Raw genomic sequence first — 16,402 nt, forward strand, 5'->3', positions numbered from 1 at the left:
AAATCTTGTGACTTGTTTTCACCCTTCTCATATGTTGTGGTTTTTGGTTCTGTCATCTTCAGCTTTTTCTTTTTGTCCCCCTCCTTTGTGTCCTTCTGGGCCATTTTTTCTGCTATCTTTCATCATGTGTGTAGGATAATATTGAATGATTGAATAAATCCCTCCCAGTTTTTTAAGGCTTATGCCCTCTCCTCCCCTCCCCCTTCTTCTAAATAAGTTCCCTGCCTATCCTCCCCCTTGTCCTACAGCCTGCAGAAATCTGTCCACTCTGAGAAGATGCTTTTAAAATGAAGATTATTGTCGCAGTCTGTGGCACCACATTTATTGAGCACAAAAAAGAAATCAGCTAGTGTAGCAAATGTGTGTTAGATTAAACAGAACAAATGTATGACAGTAAAATGATAACAGAATTGAATCGACTTGTTATGCCATTGTTTGTCAGTCTGTGTCCATCAGGATTACAAATCAGGCCCAATCTGTCAGCGTGAATAGTCTCATTAAATCACAATAGATAGCACAAAATACTCTCTCTCTCCTCTATAATTTCATACACCATCTGGTTTAAAGACTAGAAGTGTACAGATGTAGAAGCATCAGCTGCTGGAAAAAAGCAAAAGTAGCAAACAAACGTCCGAGTGTTTAGGGGTTTCTGTCTGACTTCACATTTTGGCCATGATATGTTGAACTCCTGTCAGCTTTCATGTATTTATGTGCATAATAGATACAATATCCATGTGTGTGCAGTCAGTTATATGTGTGTTTGCCCTCTAGGAAATTCAAGGATGGTACTATCTGCTTGGGGAAGAACTGGGGAAATGGAAGCATCTTAAAGTGCCAGCTAAACTCAATCACCACACCACTGGTAAGTTAATAGAGCAAAAATGAAATATCTTTAAACTAAATAAGTTTTTTGAAAGCAATGACAAATGTGTATTGTATTGGTCATGTAGAATAGGTTAATCATTTGAATATCACACAAACCAATAGAAAACATATTGCTGGGCACATACGGTAGACAAACGTACACCAGACGTTGGAAAAACATCAGAACAAAAGCAAATGAGGGTAAAACCATATTTTAAAAATGACTCCAGAACATACTTCATTTACCACTAAATGTACTTGCATAAGAACTAATATTTGAAAACTGGTCAGAGAACTGGGCATATATAGTGGTGTTTATTAGGGCAGCACAATATACACCTCTAGAAAGAATTAAGAGACCTCTGCACTGAACCCCATACATCAGTATTATTGGTTCTAAATGAATATGAACTCAAATAATGCAAATGAGAATTGGTCATTTTGACCATTTCTCATTTTCTGCAATTAAGTACTAAATTTTTACTTGAAATTTCAGAGACATGTCACCAGAAGTTCATAGAATAAAAGAACAATGTTAATTTTACTCAAAAATATACCTAGAAAAAAGTAAAAGAGAAATTGATCATTTAAATTGATCTAAAAAACTACAACTTTGGTGTTTCAATCATCTTTAAAAACATTATTTTTTTTTATTAAGATCCTGTCGATATGGAAATACTTTTTTGTTGTTCTTACTAGCTGAGTATACTGTTCATTATCTGGGGTCTATATTTGTTATGAAAACAGAAAGAGTGTAACAGTTTTATTATTTGTTTATCACAAGTTATCGGAACATCCGTCAGCATTGCCAAATATGGTAATGTTGTGCAGTGTTTTCCTAATAGAAAGCCATGTTGTTGTCATCTTGTTGCCAATATCTTTCTCACAAGATTTTATTTGCTGTGCTTTTTTGTGGAGCCAGTTCAGAGCTATGTGGTCTTTTAAATCTTCTGCTATTTCTTCATTATATCATTCACAAGAAACTAAATTTAGATCCAAGGTTGATTCTAATTGTTTAGCACCAGGGAAGAATATCAAGATGAGTGAAACTAATTGTAGTTGCTTGTGCTTACATGCAAAAATAGTCTGAATAGTGTGGTTTATTTTAAGGGTGAGATAAGTGGAAATAAAATGTACCATCTCTCTCTATGAAATGAAGAAATCAGTCTAATCCCTCCTTGAGTTAAGAAAAAAAAATTAAATCAGTTTTTCCCCTTAATTATATTTTCATAATGTTTAGAGCTATTAGACATCTCTGTTAGCTTTACATAAAATTTTAATCCGTCATTTCAGCAGCGTACATCTGTTTATATTAATAAAACATATTCATTGAAGTACAATGTGGTATTTTTCTGTGTGCATTAAAATTTAACCTGATGAAACCAGTCAAGCCGAAAACACAAACTAACATGCATAGTACACACAATAATAAAATTTAAGTTGGAAATAATCCAATGTTCAACAATGCCTGAAAGTAAACCATGAACAGCCAATGGTCTTTCTTATGTTATGTGCCTGGCCACTGGAAATAAGTTTTTATCTGCCTTCAGACCAGGAGGCGGGCCGACCAGGGAAGCGAGGGATTAAGAGAGAGAAGGAAAAAGGGATTAGGACAGCGAATGAGGGGGAAACGGAGAGAGTAGAGTGGAGAACACGGGAGAGGAGGGAGGGGTCTGGATGAAGCTCTAACGCGTCACAGTTGCCAGAGAGCGAGATTGAGACACAGCTCTCCAATACCATTCACTGCTGAAGCAGATCTACCCCTACACTCAGACACACACCCACTCAACTCACACTCACTCACCCACACACATTCACCACACACTGACACAGTGGACTGGACAACTATTTGTTTCTTCTCAACATCTCTGAGTGCTCCCTCTTTTTTTCTGCCTATGTTTCTTCCACTCGTAGTTGATGGCTGTGCTGGTTTGTGTGTTTGTGTTGGAGTCATGCTTCTCTGTGCCAGCCATAAGGGCAGCCTAGACTAGGTGAGTACCACGTTTATATTGTTCTACTTGACAGTACTCACTTCACATGGTTTGAAAGTTGTATGATCAGCTGCACAGCTGTGAATTTGCAACTTGGACGGGCACATTTATTATTGAGGGCACTATAAAAATTTGAATCTTATAAATTTTTAGTTCTCCTGCTTTTTCAGAAGTAGTCTCCATTTATTTTGTGTCTTTTTTCATGTGGCTAATATTATATAAGTATATTTTTGCAGCGCTGGGGGCGTGTTGCTTTTCTGTCACTCCTCATTTAATTTTTACTTGGTAGGCTAAATTGGTCACAATTATTTTCCACAATATACCCCTGAAGGGGTTAGCCTACCCATCGACTGGCTTATTGATTGCCTAGCATCAGTGTGACCCTTTGACACAGATATGTGCTCCTATTTCACCCCTCACAGCTCGAAGGCTCTTCTTTCTAAGATACTTTCCTGTCCTTTTATTTTTTTAACATAGCGCAAGTTTGGATTGCTGATATCATGGATATCATAAGATGTTCACAAACTCATCCCAATTTACACTGCTTGGCTGAACAAGGCTAATCTGCCTCATGAAACTTTAAAATGAGTTTTATGCTTCTGTGGATGGAACTAGGACAGAAGTATCAGATTGGACAAGACCCAGCCAGGAGGAAATAATTGCAAAGCTTGCATGTGGAGAAACTGACTTTTACTTGGGGACATTACAAAGGCAAGTTGTCCTTTTAGCTGTTAGATCTGATCATTTGAAAAGCTGTGCAGATATTTTTTGCTGATAAGGGGAATGTGGGAAATTGCTAGATTGTTACTTTTAGAACGTGGCTAAAAAGTGAAAGCCAAATGATTTATTGTATTATTAAATGTGTTGTCTTTTCATCTTTTGCTTTGACAGTACTGCCCTACTACTGTCTCATCTGGCCTCTGCGTATGTGTGTCAGTGGAGGATGCATACTCATGCATGCTCGTGTTCATTGCCAGCTGGCAGAATATAGGCCATGGAGGCGCTGCTGCAGGATGACATGTATTAACGTGGAAAACTCCAAAATCAATTACATTACAATGGCATTCAATAATCTATCTTAGTGTTTCTTCCTCTTGCTTTTCCTCTTGCTTTCTGACCATTCATATTTCATCTGTCACAGTGAATATTGATATCTTTAGAATGCTCTCGAGTGTTTGCTTGTCTTGTTCATTTCACGCTTCTTGCTGATGTGTATTTTTTGTTTACTTGTTTTTTTGTTTCCTCTTTTATCTAGACTGACTCCTTTGTCACATTCCCTTTCTTCTCTTTGTGTCACTGTCTGTTCTCTGAGGCTCTGACAAAATAAACTTTTTTTTTTTTACTAAACTAACAATGTGACAATTCAATAGCAGCCAAATGCTTGTGGATGTTCTGATTCAAACAGTCTGCCAATAACCTAAAGGGCGGAATTTCAGTGTCCAGCACTACTGTGACATCAGTTTACTACTGCTTGGTGTTTCTTACTTTGCTGTGAGTGCTCCTGTGATTGGTGGCGTATTAGTGAGAAGGCACTACTAATGTAATACAGCTTTTACATTTGGCCATTATTATAGTTCTTCTTACTGGATAAATCAGATTTACACACATCAGAGATTATACTTGTATTTTCATTGAAATCCTTGTTTTTTTTTCTCTTTATACTGGCAACACCTTATATCTTACAAAAGGCCAGGGTCTTATAGGCATCAAGTGCTAAATCTTAACCTTATCTTAAGATTGCTTTCCACATTTAATATTTAAATGAGCAAAAAGAAGATGCTACGATTTTGCTAAAAAAAGGAAAAGGGAGTCTTTATACTTAAGAATTTGTAACCAGAATAAGAACCAGATTTTATTTTTTGTTTCTCAAAGTTTACAAGGATGTCATTACAAAATTTGCTCTGCGTATATAATTCTCTGCCTTTTTTAAGCAACATTTGCAATTCTGAGGTTCATCTGGGTCCTGCCACCAAGAGACCCACACAGGTTTTTGGATGATTGTTTTCCTTCTCTAACAAAACAAAATTAGTAAAGAGCTAGGCCTTGAAGTTGACAGCCTGTTAAAATGGCACTTGCAATATGAATGAGGTAGAACCAGCTCAGTTTGAAATTCCTTGAACTGTAGATGAACCTTGTTTTATTCAGGTTAACTGCTTCAGTGTAGGAAATTCAAAGGCCCTTAGATTAATCTCAAAGCAGAAGCTGCCATATGTTCAGGACCTTATAGTCCTGTGTGTTTATTTTAATGAGCCTTCCCTCTAAGGTTATGTTTGGTTGTTGTGTGCACTACTTATTGTATTTATGTTAAAATGGAATCTATTAAAAATCTAGTATTGTTTTATATGGTGTGTTTATGTAATTCAGTAGATAACTTGCTTTTATAGGGCATTTTAACTCTCAACAAAATTCATTTTTACAGTCTGAACTAAAATCTCACAGCACATAGATCTGAAAGTAGTGATATTTCTATTCAAGTTGATAAACTTGAACATGGACACTATAGGTGCGCTGTTTATGGGAGTCTGGTTAATCCCTCTCTGAGATGTGTGCCAGGTCAGAGCGTTGTCAGTGTCGGGTCAAACCTCTAGAGACAGAATTATCTTTGTGAACAAACCTGCCAGCATACCTGCACTTTATGTCGCAACAACCTGAATGAGCAGGGAACACATGTAGTTGGCTTAGGGTGAATTGCTTTAAAATACAGTTGGTTCCTTCTTCTGATACCAAACTCATTCAGATCACGCAGGAGATCAACAGAAAACAACTTAGAGTTTCCTGTGTTGTTTCTTAACTGGACCATAAAAGAAAATCCCCTCAGCACTTATCACTTTCCTCCTTTGCTTTTGTTTTTCTAGACAGAGCTTTTGTTCTACAGACTCCATCAGATCCCATCAGATTGACATCTGGGTAGTTTGGAAGCACTATGAAAATCCCAGACTCTGTCATAGTCTTCAAGTCTTTTATAAGTAGTTTTCATGGGCCCCAGGGCTGTCTGACTTACCCCCTGCATGTGGGGGTTGTTGCCATGTGAGAAGAGTGATTGGTCTTCAAAAATGTTTAGGCATAGATATCAAAGTATAACATCCATGGGAAAGCCAGGACCCAGATTTTCCCAGCAAAAACATTGTATCAAGAGGCACCTAACTCTAAAACTATGTATTAACTATAGTCTTTGGCACCAATGTTGATACATACTAAATAAAAATGACAAGAGTTTTCTGCTGAAGGTAAGAAATCAATTGCTGATAACTTCTTAACAGAACCTCTCTTCATAAATCCTAAGCTCTCCTTTTGAAGCTGGACACATCATTTATATATAGATTTTGTGATATTCATTAAATCACTGGAAAATACAAAAACAAAGAATAGGTTGATTAAGCTAAATGTAGCTTACAGTGGTAGAATAAGAATTTTCAAACACTTAGTCTTTAATTCAGTACTGAACAATTTCTTAGAAAGTGATACTTAATAAGAAATGTCTCCATATTTAAAAAGATTAATCGTTTGGCAGTCAAAATGTTATTAGTCATGCTTCTCTTTGCTTTCTTGCGCTATTGTTGCTCAGATTGTCCTTGTGTTTGGTTCAGGCTTTCTTTTGCAACAACAAAACCTAGCTGCTGAGTGTTGACAGCTAATTACACTGTAGGGCTGTAATAAAAAGGCTGCCATGTTAACTTTGCTAAACAGGACTGGAGAGACTGAAATAGGAAGGCTGAGTATGAGTGGCAGCTAAACAGAAAGGGAAGACAAGGCAATTGGTCCCAATCTTCAACCAACCTTTATGACAATAAATCAAACCTCTTTATGCCCTTGTAGAGTATTAAATGCTAACAAAGTATCAAAGTTTTACTTTTCATAGTATCACTATACATATTATCCAATCCTGGAAGTACAAATATAAATTGTTGTACCTTTATGGGCACAAAAAATATGCTTTAGTTTATTGACATAGAATAACTAAACACACATATATATTTTAATATTTTTATAAGTAGCACTATTTACATTATTATAAATTCATGCATTTCCAATAATTCCACATATTTTTGGAAATTTTCAAAGTACCAGTTTTAGCACTTCAAGTCTCCTTTTTTATTACAAAAACACAAAAAGTAGACTTATCATTTATGGATATTGGGGTTTATTATCTCAGATTGGTGGTGTCAAAAATGGGGATTTATTTTCTCATCTACTGTATGCAAGTTGTTAGATTTTAAAGTATATAAAAATTGCATTTACAGTGGGAGATGCTGTCAAAAAGTCCAAAAGCACACAGATGGCTCCCCTTATTTTAAAGAAAGACATAAACAATAAAAATATTTAAAGCCACCCCACACCATCTGTAAGAATGTTATTTAGTTTGGATAAACGTAGCATGCATAAAATAATAATAAAAAAAACACACACACAAAAAGGTCATTGGATTATGGAAGGAAAAATATTTTACATAACAGTAACGATTATCATTTACCTTAATTTTAAATCCACGTGTTCCAGTTCTTTAAAATTAGAACAATATATTGGTTTAGGTATTTAATAGATTTTTAGGTGAAACACAGTTTGTTTGACCATGTGCGATTGACAAAAAGTTTTTTTTTTGGCTTGCCTCCATTGTGCCAGTGGAGACAAGTGACCTGTAGTGGCATGTACGTGTGTGTGTTTTTGGCCATGGCTAATACATTTCCCTCCAATAGGCTTAGGATGGGGGTCTGCATATGTGTAAAACCAAGAATAGCAGAACACCCACTGGGGGTTGTGCAGATAAAACTGTGTCATCTGCATTTTTGCACACATTTGTTGCACATCTTTCAAACCCATTCACACTCTGCAGCCATCCATAGACACTGCCAAGCTTTTCCAGATGGCACGCTGGGCCTTTAAATCAGAAGATTATATTGAACACCATGTGATTAACTTGAATCAGGGAGATTTTACATTGACATTGGGGGAGGGGTTAGTGTATTTATCTTCTCATTTGCACTGGTTAACTCTTGCTATGCTTTTGTGTGCGTTTTTGGGTATGTGACAACGCTAGATAATTGGTTTGTGGGTTCATGAAGGTCTGACATGTCTTGCATCTGATGCTTGAACTGAAGGGTAACACTGACTCCAGGCTCACATCCACTTGATGTGAAGCGAAGCATTTGACCCAGTGGTGCTCCCTGAGCTCCATGCTGCTATGTGACACATTCCTCTCTTCTGAAACAGCTCATATAAAACGCATAAAAACAAAATGAACTTAAACCAACTTGAAGCCATTTATTTAAAACTAAAATATACACTGTGATACATTTTAAATGTTGTTCTAGCTGCTTTGTGCATCGCCATTCCGTAGCAACACAACTACATTAGGCTTAGTGAGTATTTAGTGTCTTTGAGACTAATCTGTGATGGCAAATCATTCACTTATTTATCTCTGGTTGGAAAACGCTCCAATCAGCTTGCATTCAGACAAATGATTTTTGAGGTTATTAATAAGGTCTGAATTATACCTTGACATTTGTGCCAGTTCAGCACATTTTCTTTCACAGTATGATAGCAGACCTATACAGTTGAACAATGAAGACTTATGATGTTTCTGTAGTTCTCTTGTTTTAATGAGTTGTCTAAATTCTATATAGATTGTAATTGATTATATTCAGAGGGCCTAAAAGGAAAAAAAAATCTGTGCTGTCAGATATCACTTAAAAATTACTCTCCAACAACCGGAGGAAGACAAATAGACTTTCAATATAACAAAAGAGTAGATCTGCACTTGGTGCCGCATTTAAAATGCAATCCTCATGACAAAGAGTGTAACATTACAAACATAAAGCTTTTACATGTCATTTGTTTCTCACTAATTATAGGAGTGATCTAACAACTTAAATTTCAAACTACTCTCAACTTATACCATAAGTCAGATGTAGATGAAAATATGTATTACCAGCTACAAACAAAACCTTTGTGGTTGTTGCACCTAGAAGCCAAGTTATTTTGAAAATAATGAGTCTGATCTTGAGTAAAAGGTACTTGCTGGACTTTTACTTGCTCTTGGTTTATTTATTTTAGTCCTGCCAGGTTTTCTCTTTAGCGTTGACACAAGATCTGCTGTTCAACAACCATTTACCTGGGTGACTGAAAGGCTGTCCTACCATCAGTTCACATCTCTTTCAAGTTAATAAATCCCCCACTAAAGTCAGCCTTTGATTGAGAGCTTTCAATTGCCAATTAAATAAATAAAATAGCTCTTTATGCTGCTGCCATATCAAAAACTTTGAGAAAGCTTGACAGGAACTGCAACATCTGCTCGCTAACATTAGTTAGCAAAACTGTATCTTGAGCCAAATGCTAGGGAGATTAAGAATGATCCTCAGGGACTTTAGGTGGTTTAATTGAGAAGCTCTGAAGAGAAAACCTGAAAGTGGTCGAACTTGAACAATTATTCATGTATTTGCTTCAGATCAGCTAAAATATTATTTTTTCAAAAACATCTACAGTTTCCAACAAGAGCACACTCAAAATCCACATAAGTCTTTTGGCTCATGTATAAGAAATTATTTTTACATGAAAATGATTAAAATTTGATGATGCTTACACAAGGTTTTATTTTTTTATTTAATTTATGTTCTCCGAGAGCCAGTCCAAAATGAAAACTTACCAGCTTACTCCGCTTGAAGAGCTGCATTAGAAACCTATATGTGTGCTCTCTACAGTGTTTTTTTATTTCAATATTTTTTACACATGCAATCTGTTTTGTATGTTTTGGTCTTCAAACAGGAAGTTTTATTACACTTATGTGTCACTCTTGCACAGGCCCAAAGCTTGACCAATCAGGTAATTTGCTCAGAAGATGAATGCTTATTATTTTCAGTCATTTCTGCACCCTTTTAACAAACATATTAACATTTATCGTTAATATTCCACATAGGTTCTAATTTCTTAATTCCCTCTTTTCATCTGAATTAGTTTTTTTTTTATCATGAGGCATAAGTTAAGAAACACAAATTGCTATAAAAAAATAACCTGAAATCTGTGCAAAAGCAATTAAAACAAATCAGTGGGGTAAACTGCAAGGATCCTGTGGTGCCACTGGAAGCTCTGTGCAAATGCACAGGGACATAAAGTCTGTGTTTGTGCAAGTGTTCCACAGCTAAATTAGTCTCCTAAATAATTTCTTCAGGCTGTGCTCTGACAAAAATTGTACAATGTTTGACACGAATTGCAAACTGGTTTTACCTAAGTTCAGTACAAACTTCTCTGGGTTTCAACAGCTCTATTTTGACTTCCACTCTTTTTGTTATTTAATATTTGTAAGTACGTTTAAAGTGTGGAAAAGACTACATTTTTGCCGTCTTCTGCTATATGAGCATCAATTATTACTGCTTAGGAGCTGTTTAAGAAGTTTTGAGGATTCAGACCAAGGCTCTTAAATGTCCTTATTTTGACATCGTTTCAGAGCTTTAATAGTTTTTTAAAACTTCACTGAGCTGGCTGGGGTCTTAAGCAACACAAGACAAAAACAAAACTCTTATGTTAGCACAGAAAGTTGTCTACTTTGCTGTATAATAATTCTATCTTCTTTCCTAATAACTGGAAGTGACAAAGATATTGAGAAGAATTTGGACAAGCCATTTGAAACTTTTCACCTTCCTGTAGTTATTTTATGCATAATTTTCTCAGGATTTACTTATTTCCTCATTTTCTACAATTATTGTCTGTAGACAATATTCATCCATAAAGTTATGCCCACCGAAAGGTGAACCTGAATAATAGTTTTTATTAATTTTGTAATTCAGTCATCTTTTTTTTTTTTTTACACCTGACTTTTTGGGATATAAAATTAAGTGTTTCATACTCACTGTGTGTCAGTTTCTTACCCATCAGAGGACATTTTTGACCCTGGCTGTCTCATCCCTCATCAGTGTCTGACCTCACAATTGCACTTCTAGTAAAGAATTTTCTTAAACACTCCATAAACCTTGTAAAAACCCTTTCTGGAAGAGTTGAAGCTGCAAATGGAGGGATGACATCATAATAAACGCTATCGATCAGGAATGTGATATCACCAAAGTTAATATGTGTGTGAAAGCAAATGAGCAAATAATTTTGGCATTATATTGTAAATACCAGCTAGAGGTTTTAAGCATTTACTAGTTTGTTCAGGAGTCTGTTAGTCAACTGGCTGAAATTCAGAACAACAGCCAATTAAATCACGTAAATCACAAATTGACCCTCAGTTTTTTTTGTCCTTGCATTTTTTTGCTGAGAAAACTGGCATCCCAGCACCTATAGGTTCCCAAGACGCACACACACACACGCACGCACACACACACACACACACACACACACACACACACACGCACACACACACACACACCTACACACACACGCACACACACACACACCTACACACACACACACACACACACACGCACACACACACACACACACACACACACACACACACACACACACACACACACACACACACACACACACACACACACACACACACACACACACACACACGCCAACACATGGGAAAACCTCTGTGCAGACCAGAGAGTTGATTCTCTGGTCTGCAGAATCAACTGCCACTTCTCAGCAGGATGTCAGTAAGATCATCTAAAGTTGCTAAGGGGATTGCTTAACAAAGCAAAAAAATGTCTGAGATGCTCAAATTCCATAGATAGACAGGAGGTCTATTCTTACAAACTAGGTATCAGACAAAACGGCACACCATCTCAAGTTCTTAGCCATGCCTTTTCTGATCAGAGCTCTTTTAATATTTAAAGCGTATTAAATAGTGTGTGATTATATATTTCTTTTATGGTACATTTGATTCATAATCCTTTTTGGATCATCCTTTTTAGTTTAACTGAAATATTTTATCGTGTAACACTTTGACTGAGTGCCCAGCTGATATTATCCATGTTCTCTTTTGGCAGGAAGGGAAATGTGTTATCTCCACTGTATGAATGACCAGCATGAAGTGACTTGCATCCTGAAATTAAGAGTTTGAATTACTAAAGAGAGGCAAAAACAGAACACAAATAATTTTGGTTTGTTTGGATGTAACTGGTGTTCTTTGGGACAGACTCCTGCTTATTTATCTGACCTGCAACTTTCAAATCACTTAGATCTAAGGATCACTTGCTTTTAGCAGTACAAAGGTCTAGGCAGGTCTACAGGCGTCATTTGGAGTTGCAGCCCCTAAAATGTGAGGTCAAACAGGCTCCAACGTGTCAGTGTAGTGGCTTTAAATACACTATAGAAGTTGTTTTAGTGTTCTATTTTCTCTTTTTATTGTCTACTTTGCTCTATCTTTTAGGATCTGTTACATAATTAAAAAAAAAATCACAATAACAAATAAATAATACATTGGAACTCAAACTTTTCTTTCAAGAATATTATGTATATGTGTTGGTGAGGTTAATATAACTCAACTAAAAGCAATGCATATGACTCCAGGACAAATCAAAAATCAAACTCTCCATTAAAGAATCTGAATTCAGAATTAGAATTCCTTTTTATTGTCATCGTGCACGACAATAGAAAGTCTCCAAGGCAAGTCGTATAACTAAATAAAAACAATAATAAATATGTTATAATAAATATGTATGTTCAACTTTTAAAACGAGAACAGTTTGCATATTTGGGAAACTATGCTTGAAATGAACTGAATTATAACTTTTTCATGACTTCGTTCGTTCATTTTCAGTTTGATAATTTTTTTGTGTTCATTTATATTACCATGTTTTTTGTTGTTTTTTTCCGAGGTTTTCATACAACTCTATTGTGGAAAATATATATAAAAATGATGACGGGTATTTTTGGCATGAAGTTTAATTTTTTACTTCTGCGTAGCAATACAATATCAATCAATACAACATTGATTATTGAGTAAATCAGGACAGTCCCAGTGTTTGTTTTTTTTGTGAAACAACGAAGACAAATATTATAGCTTGCTGAAAGGGTTTGTTTTTTTCTTTTGAATATCTTTTCATAGAATGCAGAATTTAAAATGCTTTATGGTTACATTAAGAGGAAATTAAGAAATATAAGATGTAGTCAGTTTCATAGCAGTTTTGAATCACCTTAAATACACATATTATGGAAAATTTTTGTAGTGCAATTTAATGATTTAGAAAATGCCAAAAGACCACAGTACTGTATTAGAACAGTGATGCAAATCTTAACCTCAACATAAATTAATTTTGTCCAGTCTAAACAATATTTTGATAAAAAAAAAGAAAACCTCAAGACGTCTTATGGTCTCAGTTAAAAATAAATGTAAAGATTATTTTAGATATGGTTCACTTCATAATATTAGCCAAAGGTCTCATTGTCATTAAAGGTTTGAAATGTTGAGTTAGCAAAAAGAAAAAAATCAGCAGGGAATCTCTGTGAAGTATGAAGTTCAAAGAGGACATCATTATTGAAAGAGAGGCCCAAAGAGACCAATGGTAGAAAAAAGAAAGTCTCATAGGTATACCAGTCTTTTAAGGATATAATGCTTGCACAGAGGGATGCCAAATAAGTCCTATTTTGAAATGCAAAGCATTAGTGAGGTACTAGAAAAGGAGTAAGAACAATCGCCATATTGCTGTTGTGTGTTACAAAGCAAATTACACCAAACCTTTTTTTTCCCTGGCTGACCCTACTCACCCCAAATCCTCAACCTACCTTGGGGTGTTTGAGTTGTGTGTTTACACTGCAGTGCTGTTTATGTGAATTCTGTTTGCTGTTGCTGAGGGAATCACTCTTTCCTCTTTTGTAGCCCAATGTGCTGGAAATGGATAAGGTTTCTCAGCAAAAACGATAACCACTGATTGTCACAGCTTTTACCGTTTAACTTATGCAAAGCCGTGCGAAAATGTAACGTGACATGTTTTAAGTCTACTTCCACCTTCACCACATTTATCAGAAATTAAATAAACAGACACTCCTTTCTGGGTTGTAATTCAATGTTGTAAAAGCAGAGCATTTACAACGTTGTAAATGCTCTGCAGTTTCACTCTAAAAAGTGTCACTTTAAAAAGTTCTTTAAGTTTAGAGGAAGCTTATAATTTTAACAGCCTTTCCATTAAAATATGCCGGTGTGTCCCAAAGTTAGCTGCTTTTTTCCTTATTAACATTTCTGGAATTGCATTATTACTGCAATGTGCATATTGCATTTAACTGCTTGGATTGTAATTCATGTTGGGTAATATTTCGGTACCATGCACGTTTGTTGTTCAATGCAAAAACAAAACAGTTAAAGATACATTAGTCATTTTTGTTGCCAAAATAGCAATAAACCAAACCAGAAGCAACTTTTTGAGTAAAACCTTGTGACTGAGATGAAAATAATACATTTAATTTGTTTTCCCAGAAGCTGGATAAACTACTTATCATCTGGGGTTTATTTTTAGTTTTTTTATTTTAGTGCAGAATAATATGTATCAAGACAAGAAATTGTGGATATTTTTTTTCATCATTTAGATATTTTTTTCAGTAACCTCAACCATTTCAAATAACTACTTCATTCCGACTATTGATTTGTGGTTTCAAGGCAAAATTCGTTCAGCTTCTTTTTCGATGGAACTATGAATGAACTATGAATTCAGGGTAGCTGAATGACTCATTTTCAAAATAAAAATTATTGGAAAAACACAGACAGAAAATAATATATTGGATTTAAACAAAGGCTTGACATTGTAAACAACACAAGTTCATCATTTTTATCCCCCAACACTGACAGTCCATAATTTTGTGTATTTCTATAAAGTGCACCAATCTTTTATTAGGACCTTCTTTGGATCTTGTTGTTTCCTTATCCCACTGCCAGGTCTTGTGTTTGCGTCTTGGCTTCAAAATAATTGTAAAAATAAAAAATATTCAACTGTATGTTTAGTTTGTATAAGTGTACTGTATGGAATATTAATCTTAGCATTGGGTAAACTTTTAAAAGTCTAAAGAAAGGCAAAATATGCTGTTTGACAGCTTAAAGTCAAACTCTTTCATTGTATAATATAAGGAAATAGGTAGTAGACAATAGAACATCCCACTAGGGAAATCTACATGGCTATTTACAGTTTGGCTTAAAGGTTTTGTTAGCAAAACCTTAAGCCGTGAGATAATTGAAAGTTACGTTGTCCCGTTTGACTTTCGTCTCTTTTCATTGAGTGTTTATTTATTGATTTGTTGGCAACATCAGGTGTAAGTAGGGGCTTGGAGTCAAATGATTGGGCAGTACAACAAGAGACCCAAGCAAAGTTAAGGCCTTCTCTTTTGTTCTGGCAGATCCAAGAGTAACTGGCTTAACATCAATAGAGTGTGGAAACCTTTTGACTTATTCCGAAATCTATTTCCCTGCGTTTTTGTAGTGTCTGTCGTTTCAAAACATCTGCTACATTTATCTTTCTTGAACTTGTCTAGTGTATACTTTTCCCACTGTCCACTGTTTCTGTCTGGTATTATTCCTCTCTCCTTCCCCCTTTTTAATGTCAGTCATGCTCTGTCCTCATTGCAAGCTGCTCCACATCTTCACCCTACTGCTTGTTTCTTTGTCAGACAAAAGGCCTCTGATCTGGGCTCGACGCCAACCAGGTTAGCTTTTCTCTTTTGGTGCATCCCCAGGCGGTTTGAGATTAACGTGTGACTTAATCTCTCTTTCATGGGCTTTATAGACGAGTTCAACAATGGGCTGTCAGGAGTGTCTGGAGAGGAGGTCAATGACTGTTTTTTGGTGTGAACTGTCAGTCCAGTTGTTTTTGCTCTACAAAAGTTGACACTGAGATGCTGTTTAACAAAGTAAATGAATGCTGTAAAATGTGATTTTAACTATAGTTTTTCAGTTCATAAAGTGAAGGCGTCAAGAAAAACTAACACAATATGGTGTGTTACAAGTAACAGGCGTGTAGGGGTGTGTGTATATATATACAGTATATCTACATGGCTATTTACAGTTTGGCTTAAAGGTTATATAACCCTTAAAACACCCTTCAGGTTTTTTTTCAAGCTTTATTCTTTTAATTTATTAAGTAATTTGGATTCTCATTAGTTTAGTCATCAGTTACAAATGTTCTGGTTGTGTGTTGAAGACAAAAGTAACATTTTGCGCTTAACAATTTCTTATGTGTGCACAAACAAGAATTTGTAAGATACCAGCTGGAATTCAGTATGTCCAGATATGTTTAGTGTGAACATGAAACCTTTAAAAAAATTATGGTACAAATTAGAGTATTTAAGTGTCTTCAAGTGCCATATTTATCTGGTACATGTATTTTAAAAAGTTGTAAACACAAAATAAGACTTAAGATCCTGTTTAAACCATAGATGATCTAATGGGGAAAGAAAGCAAGAATGACGCCTTTTGCTATCATGGGCATAAAAATAACCTGTTTCATTTCAATAGATAATTTTGATACTTATAGAAAACTAAATTTGGCTGAAGGAAGGAAACAGGAAACAAATATCATCTCCTATAACACTGTTTGGTTGTTATCTTTCCTCCCAATTGACATGAGGCATAGTTCCCAAGTCTGCTAACCCAGGATGTCACTGAAAGTCAAAACATTTTC

At 35.6% G+C, this 16,402-nt stretch overlaps 1 protein-coding gene across 2 annotated transcripts in view; it reads left to right on the plus strand.

The window, feature by feature from the left end:
- rgs3 (regulator of G protein signaling 3) overlaps positions 1–16,402 on the plus strand; it is a 133,339-nt gene that overhangs the window by 16,314 nt on the left and 100,623 nt on the right. Inside the window, exon 7 of one of the 2 annotated variants that reach the window (XM_023338425.1) lies at positions 772–862. In XM_023338425.1, coding sequence (XP_023194193.1) covers positions 772–862 — 91 coding nt within the window. Of the gene's footprint in view, positions 1–771; positions 863–2,634; positions 2,856–16,402 lie in introns of those variants that run through there. The other variant, XM_023338417.1, reaches the window with a different exon arrangement.

The sequence above is a fragment of the Xiphophorus maculatus genome, chromosome 8 (genome assembly GCF_002775205.1).
Source record: "Xiphophorus maculatus strain JP 163 A chromosome 8, X_maculatus-5.0-male, whole genome shotgun sequence".
Taxonomy (NCBI): Eukaryota; Metazoa; Chordata; class Actinopteri; order Cyprinodontiformes; family Poeciliidae; genus Xiphophorus; species Xiphophorus maculatus.